Here is a 13,646-nt window from a genome sequence, read left to right as displayed (position 1 = left end):
CAGGGGCAGGGCCATGGAGGGGGGTGCGGCCTCGTGCCCCCCCCCGCCCGTCAGTTTTAGGAAGAAGGATCCATCACCCCTGGACAGAGCTCATCTCTGGGGGAAGGTTTGATCTGCCCCAACTCCTTCCTCCGGGATTTGCCCAGCTCTGAATGGGGAGGAGCTCCAAGATCTCATCAGAGTGCAGGGCAGAGTCACAAACCCGAGCAGGAACAGGTCAGTGACAAGAGCAAAAGGTCATCTGAGTCAGGCCTGAGATGCAGACTCTTTCCTCTCCTGCAGATGCCTCTCCCTGGAACCAGAGACCCAGGAATGCTGGGGATTTTATTCCCGTTTCTTTCTCATGGACAGAACCCCTGCTGTGCTCCTCCTTCCTAATATTTAAAGTCAGATCACACCATAACATGATTTGATATACCCCTAACTTAAGTTCAAGGCCAGGTAGAAAGGAATAACAGCCAAGAGACCATCTCTACTAGAGGGAAGCGATCCACAGGAAAAGGGAATTAGGACAGGTTGAAGAAGCAGAGAGATAGTTTAGCACAAACAGTGCTTAAAGTAGATTGAAACACAATGGGCCGCTCTCACAACTAGAGTCGGTGACATTGTTAGGCCAAAACTTTTGTTGGTGAAAAATTCAGATTCAATAACACAAACATTTTCCAAATCCACGTCAGTTTGGCCAAATTGTTTGTTTAAGAGAAATAAAAATATTAAAAAAAAATCAGAATATTTTGTTTTGATATTTTAAAAACTAAACATTTTAATTTCTTTGGTTGGGAACAATTTTTCATTTCAAAATTTCCCTTAATCTTATTTTTAAAAAAGCAAAAAAACTTTATAAATGCTTAAAATAAAACATTTTGTTTAAATCATTTTTTTAACTCTCTACAAATTTTCATTTCTGATCTGACCCAAAACAAATTTGTCTTCAATTTTTTGAAATTGCCAATGAACTGAAATATCCACTTTTCACCCAGGTCTCCTCATGACATTATCTAAGGAGGAAGGAGGAGATCATCTGTTTTCAGCAGAGGAGAGGAAACTTCTCTCCTATCCACCACACCCCCCACACTCTCTATCCTTTAACCATCCGTGGACGTTACTCCAGTTCTCATTCGATGTAAGTCACTGCAGAGTGGTACCAATGTAGACGTAGCTCACTTCCAAGGTAAAAAGTTGGGGAAGCAGCTGTCCATTGGCTACCCTACACTGCAGTGGCCACTGCAGAACTGACCTTACCATCACCTTCCTATGCTCAGTGGCTCTGGGGTCATCTCAGCTGGGAGTTACTTGACTCTTCAAATGCATGGGTTGAATTTGCAAGCCATGTTCCCCTAACAATCATGTTCTGATTATTGTTAGTGATATTCCAGTGTATGCGGTTTGGAGGGAAAGCAGGGCTTATAATGGAAGCTCACTTGCATCCTCAACTACAGAAGACATAGGTGGCCCACAGCTGATTCAGGTGTCTTTAGCTTGGCATCCAGGTGGAATGAAAAGGGATTGAGAAGGTGGTATCACTTTTTCCATTTGAAATTAAATGTAGGCCATCTCCCATCCCAAAGCTAGATCTGACTGAGAATTCTCACCTTGTGTGAGGTCCTGGCATGGCAAAGGATAAGGCCAATATCCCATTTCAGTGTTAGTATAGATAATGCTTGTTGTGAATGAGTCAGAATTTCATGGCTGTCATGAAATCTATGCAGCTATCAAAGTTTGTTCATGGTAGCAATGTGGACCAGTGAAACTCACTCTATAGATAAGGTCCCAGCTGAGTTTCCTTTAATAGCCCATTTTTGCCACGGTTACAATACTTATATTAGCTTCAAAATTGGCTGATGAGGTCTGGCTCTTAATATTATATAAATAAAGCTGAAAACAAACAAACAATCAACAACACAGCAGTCAGCAGGACAACCCTATATGAAGACCAGTGTCCAGCATCAAAATGTAGGGGATTAAAGTTTAAATTTGAAAGTAGTTAATATGGTTTATTCTCTTTGGCAATCTAAGCACTGAAGCTGGGGGAATTTTTTTTTTTCTGAAAAATGTAGATTTGGACTGACTGAAAGATTTCACGAATTTGTGTAAAATTCAGAGAATTCTTCTGGTAGGGAAAAAACTCTGAAAAAGTTGACACACTGCTTTTTCACATTTTTGAAACAAAACAGTTTGACTTTTTGGTTCAGAAAGATTTTTCTTTTTGAAATTTGCTTCAATTTTATTTTAAAAGATGTTTTAAACCTTTATAGATTAATCAGCCATTTCTGGCCAAAAGATTTGTTTCATTCAACCAGATTTTTTCAACTTTTCAGTTTGCCCAATTTCTTTAAAAAAAAAAATCATTTTGAGCCACCCTGAAAAGATTTTTTCATTTTATTTACAGTAGAACCTCAGAGTTACGAACACCCCAAGAATGGAGGTTTTTCATAACTCTGAAAAAATGTAATGGTTGTCCTTTCAAACGTTTACAATGTTCAGCTGACTTAATGCAGCTCTGAAATTTTACTGTGCAGAAGAAAAATGCTGCTGTCCCCCCCACCCCCCCTTTTTTTTTTAGTAGTTTATGTTTAACACAGCACTGAACTGTATTAGCTTTTTTATTTAATTTTATTTTATTGCCTGATCATGCACTTCCAGTTCCAAATGAGGTCTGTGGTTGACTCGTCAGTTCATAAACCTGGTGTTTGTAACTCTGAGGTTCTCCTGCATGTATTTGTTTTCAGTACAGCTGGCAAACTGAAGAATTGGCTATTCACACACCTCCACTAAGCACATCAAATGACTGCCATAGAATCAAACTTTAACAAAAAATGACAAACTAGTCTTTTCCCCTGAAGACAGAGCTCCCAGTATAACCTGATCACTAGGATGGCTGACAATAAAAAAGGACAGACAATTTCCATCAAATCATACATCAGGAATAAGGAGGACTGTGTGGGGAAGGGGATGTGTTCAGTGCTTAAATTTGTGCCAGGACATGCCAGCGTTGAGCCCTGTCATCTCTAGGCTTGGCAGTTTGTAGCCCTGGTGCCTCTGGGCTTGCTGCATCAATTATGAATGTAAAAAAAACTGCTTGAGCCCTGGAACCTCTTTCATTACATGTTAAACACTGGATGATATAAGAGCAGACCCATGGAGCAAACCCGTGTGGGAAGCGTTTGTGCATCTTTGTCTTCTTCTCCCAGAACTGTGCAAATAACTGATTTTTAGGTTCACACCAAAAATAAATTTAAAAAAATCATTTTGGGTCAACCAAAAATCTTAAAATGTGTTTGTTTTGGGTTGAATGACATATATTGTTTGACACAGAATAAAACATTTTGTTTCACTTTTGAGGGTTTTTAAACCTGAAAAAAAAAATGAAGTAAAATTTGAAATGAAAAGTCTTTTTGAATAAAAAAATCGTAATATTTCACTTTGGACATTGCCAAAATGGAGACTGGGGGAAATTGGGCTTGGAGAGGAGGATAGGAGGAGATTTGGGTGGAAGAGAAGAAATCTTCTTTCATGTTGCAGGAAATGTCTGCAGGCAGGGAGAACCTTGTGGGTGATTTGTTGAGTTCAAACTCAATAGAAAAATCCTACCTTGGGCCCAGACTTAGCCTATCAGTTTTCAGGCTAAGAATCACCTTGCTTTTGTTCTGTTGATCTCTCTTCTCTTCCTTTGTTACTTCCTTGCTCATACATTTTCTTTCAGGTATGTTTCCCCTTTTCTTCCCCTATCCTGACTCTCTCAGTCAGGTTCCTAATTCTCCTCTTCATAGCCTTTCCCTGATACGTGATCCCTTCCCTTCAAATAGCTGCTTCTTTCTTCCTCATTCCCCAGGGCTCCCTTTCCTTCATTCTTTTCCAGTGTTCTTCTTCCTTCATGCTGACCTCCCCCTTCTTCCTCTTTCTAACCTCCCTGCCCGAGGATAACCTTTACTCCCCTTCTTTCCTGTCTCTCTGGCTCTGTCAGGGAGGCTCATGCAGTTTACTGTGCAGGCCATGGCGTTCATGCATGAACAGAAAGAAAGGAGCACTAGATGCAAGATAGTCAGGGAAATGAAAAAAGTTCAGTGAATCATGCACGATGTCCTGAGAAACACTGGACATGTCTGAGCCATCTGCCCCACATAAATTATGTAACTTGTATTCACAATTACTGAAAATGTAAATCAGTTTGCTAGATTCAGTGACATAATTTGACCCTCTGCTCTGGAAGTTAATTTTACAATATACTTAAGGAGCTAGGCTATGGTTCATCCATATATATATATATTCAGGAGGAGACTAAGGATTTAGCCATTCTCTGGTTAGAGGCATCGCACTGTCAAGAATATACTGTTTATACATGTAATGCAATGGCCATAAGAATGACCAGACTGGGCTAGACCCAAGGTCCATCTAGCCCAGTGTCCTGTCTTCCGACAGCGGCCAGTGCCAGGTGCCCCAGAGGGAATGAACAGAAAGGAATCATCCAGTGATCCATCCCCCATCACCCAGTCCCAGCTTCTGGCAAAAAAAGAAATTAAGTGATTTGCCCAATGTCACACAGGAGACGGGATCTGAACTGAGGCCTTCAGAATTCTAGGTTAACACCCTAGCCGCTGGACTGTCCTTCCCCTATGAATGTGCAAAGAATAACATCAGGACAGCATCCCATTCAAGTACTACCTGAGCATGTATTATCCAGAAAAATGTTAATTCACTCCTCTCTGTGTTCCCAAAGGAAGATTCCCCAGCTCTACAGCTCACTTGGGGAACCGCCTTCACCATTCAAACTTCAACCAGAGAAACTATTGCGTTATTTCCTGTTTGTGTTTTGTGTTGTTTTAAACTATTTCTACCAAGAAAGGGAGCAAGGTTCTCTCAAGGAAGTGAAATTTGGACATTAACTAAATACAAACTTTACTTACTTGGACAAACTAGGGCTTTTCTCCATTCTGAAACCAAGCAAATCAAATAAAGGTGAGCACTCATGTGAATAAGTTCATTGTTAAGCTGAATCTGATTAATAAAAAAGGATGCATTACAGAAAAAAGAAGGGGGGAAAAGCTTACCAAGTTCCCTTTGCAGTCCACCTAAATAATAATAATAGTAACAATAATTAAAACATCGGAAATAAAGACATTGTGGACGAGCTTTTCTCCCAAGAATAAATGAAGCCCGACTCCTTCATCAAAACCATCTCAGGCCAAGACTTTTTAATCAAGTCTTTGGGAAACGATTCCCTTCCAAACCATGGATAAAGCACCTCTGAAATCTTCCAGTATCAATTATTCTAGCCCTAAGTGGGTTTAAAGGCCACATCCTATACCCAACCACTACACAGCGTGGGACAGGGGTTGTAGGCAGTGAAATTATGTAACTTGATGATCACTGTAGACAAACTCCTTACCTACAGATAGTGTTGTATCTTCATTTTAGTGTTAAATTGTTGTCTTGTATGTTATTATCTTGTTGTATCTGATCTGGGACTTTAGTACAAAGTCAAGGCCTGCGTGTGTGTGCTGGAGTTGGTACTCGCAGTGTTTCTATACATTTCTGTGATTCCATAAGGAAGTACTATAAAACTCCAGACTAGAGCTTGTCAAAACTCAGAATGTATGTCACACTGTTTCATTAGGTGGCTGAGAATCTGGACCAGCATATCTATTCAATACCCTTAGTTCTAATCACTATCTCACAATCTTTCTTGGTGACAAATCATTTGTTGTGTGTTTGAATTCAGCCTGCAGTTCCTGTCTGGGGAGAAAAGTAGATGGAAAATGTCACGAGAAGATGCAATCCATACAAAAATGAGAAAATATCACTTACTAATTTTTTCATTGAGTTCACCTTAAATAAAAAGAAAAGGAAAAGGCAATTAAAAATTCTCTTACAATGTTTGGAAATTTAAAGATCACTTTTCATTATAGTCATTCAGCTCACGTACATAGGCCTTGAATTATTTCAGTGGAACTAATCACATACTTAAAGTTAACCATATGCAAGTGTGATGGCCACCATACTGTTTGATGCACCAGGCATTTAACTGGGGACCTCCAGAGCTAACAAAAAGACCAAATTGCTGTAGATTTAGCAAGGGTCTGTAGCAGACTCATATTGTATGTAGAGCAGTACGCAGGCAGGCCTGTAACACATTCACCAGTGGGTTGTATAATGCAGAAGGATCATGGCTGTTCATTGCTATTAATATCTACCTTCCCATGGTATTCTAAAGACCTGAATCTACGCTGAAATCAGGGGGGCTGAATTCAACAGTTCACTCGCATGGCTCCAAACTCAGGATCAGGAGCTAAGATTACAGGCAACAATGCATTATAAACACCCAATCTGACCAGCACTCAGGCACATGCATAAAGTTACTCATGCATGTAAGTATTTGCAGGCTTGGACTCTTAGGCACTGATGATACAAAGAGTGAGGCTCGTACGTAATTTTAAGCATGTGAGCACTCCCATTGACTTCAACAAGGCCACCTGTGTGCTGAAAATGAAGCATAAGTTTAAGAACGTGTTGGCTCAGAGCTCCAATATAATTTTTTAAAGATTTACAGTTTTGCAGAGCAAAGTGTCTTTAGGTCTGATTATTAATTGTTAGAGCTGGTGGGAAAATAGCTTGTGTTTGTGGGGGGAGGGTAAGTGACAATTTGGTTGACATTTTCCCTGCCCCTTTTTGGTCATTGGAAATAAAAATGATGATGATGGAAAATCAAAATTCAGAATATTTTGATTACTATTCCTCACAGCCCAGTACCCTTTGATTGCACTGGGAGTGGTGTGCGTGCAAGAAATGAAAGGTCAGACCTTAACATTATTATCAAAGTCTGGTTTTTATTCTGACATACCATTTTGTAGACGATGATTTATTACAAAGACCCCAATCCTGCAAATGACTGATCTGCTGTGCCCTCTGAATTGTGGCCAAAGTTAGTGCATTTGATTTTCAAATTGACATTATTCCTTTAATTAAAAACAACAACAATTTAACCGCGTACAACTTCATATGAGAGATTAGATTGGGAGAAAAATTGAACTTACTAATATTTTCAAGATGTGCCCCTGAAATAAAGCAAACAGAAATAAATACAAACTATTTAAGAGTTTTTTCAATGAACAAAGGTTTAAATATTTTTCCCCATTTTATATTGATTCCTAGTGTCCAGATAATCATTAATTACATTTCTATCCATATTGTGGATTTTCTGGTTACAAGTGAAACTAAAAATTCAAAGGTTTACAGTTTTGAATTGTGTCTAGAAGTGGGGCTCAGTTCTGCTTCTGGGAGCCTGAGGCGTACAGAGATTGCAAGAGTAAGCCCTAAAATGATAACGGCTAACACCACATGAACAATTAATATTCATTCAGTTCTATAACTCAGTCTTTAGACTTTCTTCTTTCCTTATCCTTAATATGGATTGGTTTAACTTTCTTCTAATATGGCACATCTCTCCATTATATCCTTTCCCCTCCTTCTGTCACCAGAATTCCCTCTCTCTCTTCCAAGGTGTAGCCACTTCTGCCACCACTGAGAACAGCCGAGCTCCATCCTCTTTGGAACCCCCCTTCAGGCAGTTGAAGGCTGCTATCAAATCCCCCCTCACTCTTCTCTTCTGCAGACTAAATAACCCCAGTTCTCTCAGCTGCTCCTTGTAAGTCACGTGCCCCAGCCCCCTAGTCATTTTTGTTGCCCTCCGCTGGACTCTCTCCAATTTGTCCACATCCTGGACACAGTACTCCAAATAACAATATCATAGCATCTGGGGACTAATGCTGATATGGCTGAGGTAGGGGAGACATTTATCATACAATCTAGACCTTCATGTCATGTCTACTTTCCTTATCCTTAATATGGATTGGTTTAACTTTCTTCTAATATGGCACATCTCTCCATTATATCCTTTCCCCTCCTTCTGTCACCATAGTTGCCACCCTATACCAGAAACCTACTGACTGCTATAACTACCTACATGCCTCCAGCTTTCATCCAGACCACAGCACACGATCCATTGTCTACAGCCAAGCCCTAAGATACAACCACATTTGCTCCAACCCCTCAGACAGAGACAAACATCTACAAGATCTCTATCAAGTGTTCTTACAACTACAATACCCACCTGCTGAAGTGAAGAAACAGATTGACAGAGCCAGAAGAGTACCCAGAAGTTACCTACTACAGGACAGGCCCAACAAAGAAAGTAACAGAACGCCACTGGCCGTCACCTTCAGCCCCCAACTAAAACCCCTCCATCGCATCATCAAGGATCTACAACCTATCCTGAAGGACGACCCATCACTCTCACAGATCTTGGGAGACAGGCCAGCCCTTGCCTACAGACAGCCCCCCAACCTGAAGCAAATACTCACCAGCAACTACACACCACACAACAGAACCACTAACCCAGGAACCTATCCTTGCAACAAAGCCCGTTGCCAATTGTGTCCACATATCTATTCAGGGGACACCATCACAGGGCCTAATCACATCAGCCACATGATCAGAGGCTCCTTCACCTGCACATCTACCAATGTGATATATGCCATCATGTGCCAGCAATGCCCCTCTGCCATGTACAAACCAGTCTCTACGTAAAAGAATAAATGGACACAAATCAGACGTCAAGAATTATAACATTCACAAACCAGTCGGAGAACACTTCAATCTCTCTGGTCACTTGATTACAGATTGAAAGTCGCAATATTACAACAAAAAAACTTCAAAAACAGACTCCAACGAGAGACTGCTCAATTGGAATTAATTTGCAAACTGGACACCATTAAATTAGGCTTGAATAAAGACTGGGAGTGGATGTATCATTACACAAAGTAAAACTATTTCCCCGTGTTTATCCCCCCCCACATCCCACACTGTTCCTCACACATTCTTGTCAACTGCTGGAAATGGCCCATCTTGATTATCACTGCAAAAGTTTTGTTTCCCCCCCCACCCCCGCTGGTAATAGCTCACCTTAACTGATTGCTCTTGTTACAGTGTGTACGGTAACACCCATTGTTTCATGTTCTCTGTGTATATAAAATTGTCATACTGTATTTTCCACTGCATGCATCCGATGAAGTGAGCTGGAGCTCACGAAAGCTTATGCTCAAATAAATTGGTTAGTCTCTAAGGTGCCACAAGTCCTCCTTTTCTTTTTGTGAATACATACTAACACGGCTGCTACTCTGAAACCTGTCATGTGAGTTGCTCAAAGGGGCCAGGAAGCGGCTGATGTCTTCCCCAGCATGGGCAAGTCCCTAACAGGCTTTGAACTAGCATGGCCAGCTTCTGCACAGCCGCCCTGCAGCCCACCACAATGGGGCCACGCAACAAGTCAGAAGGGGGGTGGCTAGAAAGCATGGCCCGCTGGTAACATCTGCCTGGCGAGAAGCCATAGAGCAGCTGCAGCCAGGTGGTATAGATTAGAATAGCCCAGCAGCTGCTGTAATCAAAAGCTGGGCGAATAACAGGTTCCTCAGATCTCTGCAATTCCAAATAGTTGGCGGGGAAGGCGCATTTCAGGTTGAACCACAAAGATTTTTTATTTAGTTGTTCTCAGTGACTGAAAAGGTCAGTAAAAAATTAGTTCCAGGTTGACCAAGATACTTTGTTTGACCTGAAGTGAAACGCCTTGCTCTGATTTCAAGCATTTTCTTAAAAAATATAAAATAAAGGAATTTTCAAAACAAAAAGTCATTTTGAATCAAAAACTCAATGTTGCATTTTGAAAACGTGAAACCAAAACATTTCAATCTCTTCAGACTTTTTACACCAAAACAATTTGGCAAATTCAACATGAATTCTCAAAACATTTTGATGTCACTGAATTTCCTCTTTTCCCCCCTAAAAATAAAATTGGTTAAAAAATTCCACCCCTCTAGGCTACTCGACAGTAAGGCTGGGGTCTGTGTCGAACTGGCCAGGGAGCCATTACTGAGTCCTCTCCATCTTCTGCTGCGGCCACTCTCAGTCAGCATGCTGAGGGTATGTCTACACTACTCACTGGATCGGCGGGCAGCGACCGATTTATTGCGTCTAGCCTAGGCGCGATAAATCGACCCCCGAGTCTCCCATCGACTCCAGAACTCCAGCGCCGTGAGCGGCAGCCGTCGACTCACCGCCGTGGAGACACCACAGTGGGTAGATCTAAGTACGTCGACGTCAGCTCCGTTATTCACATAGCTGAAGTTGTGTAACTCAGATTGATCCCCCACCCCCACCCATGTAGACCAGGGTTGAGTCAGTACCCTGACTTCTAGTCACTTAAACATGTTCTCACATTGCCTTTTTACATCAGATCATTCACTGTATGTCTAATCTAAAGCTGCAGGAACTTTGAGGGTAGAAAAAGAAAATTATGTTATAATGGAAAGTAACACCCTACAAAAAAGTTTCAACTGCGGGAAATATAGCTTACTAATTTCTTCATGGAGTTCACCTAAAAAGAGAGAGAAAGAAATCCACATAAATAATTAGAAGCTTGTAATATTTTATCTGAGTGCATCCAGATTTAGGCCTGATCCTGCAAACACTTATTCACGTGTAAGAGTCCCACTGAATTGCATAAAGTTACATATTGGCTTATGTCTTTGCAATATCTGGGTTCAATTGTCATTACATGGGATTTTTCTTTGCTGCCTAAAACTTCATGTTAGATATTTCATTAGAAGAAAAATAGAACTTACTGATATTTTCAAGGTGTTTCCCTAAAATAAAACAAAAACAAATACAAATGATATCATTAAATTATATTTTCATTCAAATTATTTAGGAACTTGCAGTGAATAAAAATTTCAAGGATTTTTTTTTCATTTTTTACATATCAAGATCATCAGCACTAACATTTTTCTTTCATGTTTCAGAGTAACAGCTGTATTAGTCTGTATTCGCAAAAAGAAAAGGAGTACTTGTGGCACCTTAGAGACTAACCAATTTATTTGAGCATGAGCTTTCGTGAACTACAGCTCACTTCATCGGATGCATACTGTGGAATCTTTTTATACACACAGACCATGAAAAAATGGGTGTTTACCACTACAAAAGGTTTTCTCTCCCCCCACCCCACTCTCCTGCTGGTAATAGCTTATCTAAAGTGATCATTGTAAGGAGAGTGATCACTTTAGATAAGCTATTACCAGCAGGAGAGTGGGGTGGGGGAGAGAAAACCTTTTGTAGTGGTAAACACCCATTTTTTCATGGTTTGTGTGTATATAAAAAGATCTTCTGTACTTTCCACAGTATGCATCTGATGAAGTGAGCTGTAGCTCACGAAAGCTTATGCTCAAATAAATTGTTTAGTCTCTAAGGTGCCACAAGTCCTCCTTTTCTTTTTTCTTTCATGTTGCTTTACACTTCTGGATTCACTACACATACAGATCGATCCTTTCAAAGGTTTAGAGCTCTGAATTATTTGTAGGATTCAGGCCAATTCTGCTTCACAGACCCTAATCTCCTGTTGGCTTCACTAGCAATCGAGAGTGCAAAGACTGCAGGATCAAATCCTAACATGGGAATAGTTTGTTGATATGACTTGAACCTTCAATATTTATTTGCTTCTCTAGCTAGGGAGGTTGTGAAATCTCTATCACTGGAGGTTTTTAAGAACAGATCAGACAGGCACCTTCAGGGATGGTCTAGGTATGCTTCACCCACATGTACCAAGGCAGGATGGGGGGAAGTGGCAGGACTAGAAGACCTCTTGAGGTCCCTTCCAATTCTGCATTTCTACAATTCTCTTGGTCTTTATTCGTGCTGTTGCTTTTATTATAAAGATTAAGGGTAGTATTTTCCTAGCTCTGTTCCCACTGAAGTTAGTGGGAGTTTCACCATTGACTTCAGTACGAGCAAATTTAGGCCAGTCCCGGGTGTTTTTGATAATGCCACCCTAATAGGTTTAGACGGTCTCTTGTCTGCCACAACGCTATTATGTTATGGCTCCAATTCAGGAAAGCACTTAAGCATGTGTTTCAAGATAAACACTTGCTTAGGTGCTACGTTGAATTGGGGCCTTGGCCTATAATCACTCGGATGCTACAGCGAACAATAAAACAGCGTCAGAGTTTCTATTGGAAACCTTTATTTCTGTTCCTTTTCATGTTTCTCCCATTGCCTTTTGGTGACCTTAGTGCATAGTGAACCTTGGGGAGGGAGGGGGATTGTGCTGGAGAATAGAGTTAAAATTCTTCATATGAGATGACTATGTACAAAAGGGAATACGAGGAAAATGCTAACTTACCGATTTCTGCCTGCAATCTCCCTAAGGAAAGAAGAAAAAACAAAACAGATAAAAATAAATACAAATGTCGTGCTCCTGTCCAGGTGCCTACAGATATGAAAGACCATTTTCATTACAAGCACAAAATTATTCTTTCTTATTACCGTATATGTCTCCCAGTAGGCACCCTCGGGTTACAGGTCAGACCTGTGTTAGTTGTGCCCAATTTTGCAAATCTTTATGCACCGGAAGAGCATTATTCATACGTGTGATCCTGTGTGGGGCTGGGCTCTGGAAATTATTTTGGAAGGGTTACCAGTTTGATGGGTGCAAGACGGTTTTGTCTGCTCACTTGTTACTGATCTTTTTTCCATTTTTTGTGCATCCCAAACTCCTGTTCACTACTCTGGGAGTTCTGCACACAGAAGGAATGAAAAGTAGGCCTTGAAATCACTAATACTTTACTAACAATTTGAGGCTATGGCTTGTTTTCTACTTTTCTGGTTAACAGAATCAGAGCTGTCAGCAGCGGTGTAGCTCAGTGAATTGTTGATTTTTCTGTTCGGTGGCCAAACTGAACGTTGCCCCCCACACACACACACACACACTTTTGTTGTTTCAGTTTGTTTTTTCCTTCACAAAATGAGAAATGAAAAAAACAAAACAGTTTGGTTGAACAAAATGTTTAGAATATCAATCTGAATGGCTATTTTGAAACAAAATATTGATTCAAATTGACACTCTCTAAATGAAATATTGATTTGAATTCACATTTTTGAAACAAACCATTTTACCATTTCTGAATTCTTAAGTGTTTTCAGTTGAAATTATTCAGTGAATTCAACCCAAATTTGCAAATAGTTTCAGTACCCTAAAAAACATATTTCAGTGAATTTACAATCCCCCCTCAAAAAAACAAAACAAAAAACCACCCCAGCCAAGCTGTACGCCTTATGCCGAAGATTACAACTTGGGCAACACATTCTAGCATTTTTATAACAATAATTAATAATGATGTGGCTGAGGCAGGGGACTGGATTTTCTGCTACTTTGTGGGCCCTTTTGACGTCTAGACTAAAAAGCAATTGGATGTCCCAAGCTGAAGGCTTCCCTGGTGTGATGGAGTCCCTAGCAGGCCCAGAGCTGGTGTACTCAACTTCTGAACCACCCCCTCAGCAGCCTCCGGGGAAGAAGGTGCGCTGGGGCTGGAAAATGACCAGAGTGACACAGATTATGTCTGTGCTGGGTCTGCAGGACTGGTCCCAGAGTCAGGGAGCCGTAACTTGCTCTTTTATGTCCTCCTCTGGCCACAGCTGAAAATGGGAGCCAGCACTTCTATTAGTTATTTATTATTTGCATTGGGTAGTTCAGAGGCACTCCAGCCCTGGGTCAAGACCCCGTTGTGGTAGGTGCTGTACAAACACAGAATAAAGACAGACGCTGT

The 13,646-nt window shown here is 40.8% G+C and overlaps 1 protein-coding gene across 3 annotated transcripts in view; it reads right to left on the bottom strand.

The window, feature by feature from the left end:
- Window positions 1-13,646, bottom strand: part of LOC140895985 (butyrophilin subfamily 1 member A1) — a 45,418-nt gene that overhangs the window by 1,460 nt on the left and 30,312 nt on the right. For 2 of the 3 annotated variants that reach the window (XM_073307024.2, XM_073307026.2), the window contains 7 exons: window positions 12,224-12,244; window positions 10,674-10,694; window positions 10,406-10,426; window positions 7,032-7,052; window positions 5,806-5,826; window positions 5,049-5,069; window positions 4,905-4,931 (listed from right to left, as the gene is read on the bottom strand). In XM_073307024.2, coding sequence (XP_073163125.1) covers window positions 4,905-4,931; window positions 5,049-5,069; window positions 5,806-5,826; window positions 7,032-7,052; window positions 10,406-10,426; window positions 10,674-10,694; window positions 12,224-12,244 — 153 coding nt within the window. The remainder of the gene's footprint in view (window positions 1-4,904; window positions 4,932-5,048; window positions 5,070-5,805; window positions 5,827-7,031; window positions 7,053-10,405; window positions 10,427-10,673; window positions 10,695-12,223; window positions 12,245-13,646) is intronic. The other variant, XM_073307025.2, reaches the window with a different exon arrangement.

The sequence above is a fragment of the Lepidochelys kempii genome, chromosome 11, assembly GCF_965140285.1.
Source record: "Lepidochelys kempii isolate rLepKem1 chromosome 11, rLepKem1.hap1, whole genome shotgun sequence".
In the NCBI taxonomy this organism is placed as follows: domain Eukaryota; kingdom Metazoa; phylum Chordata; order Testudines; family Cheloniidae; genus Lepidochelys; species Lepidochelys kempii.
Note: the sequence above shows the minus strand (reverse complement) of the source record. Positions and strands in the feature narration are given on the sequence as shown.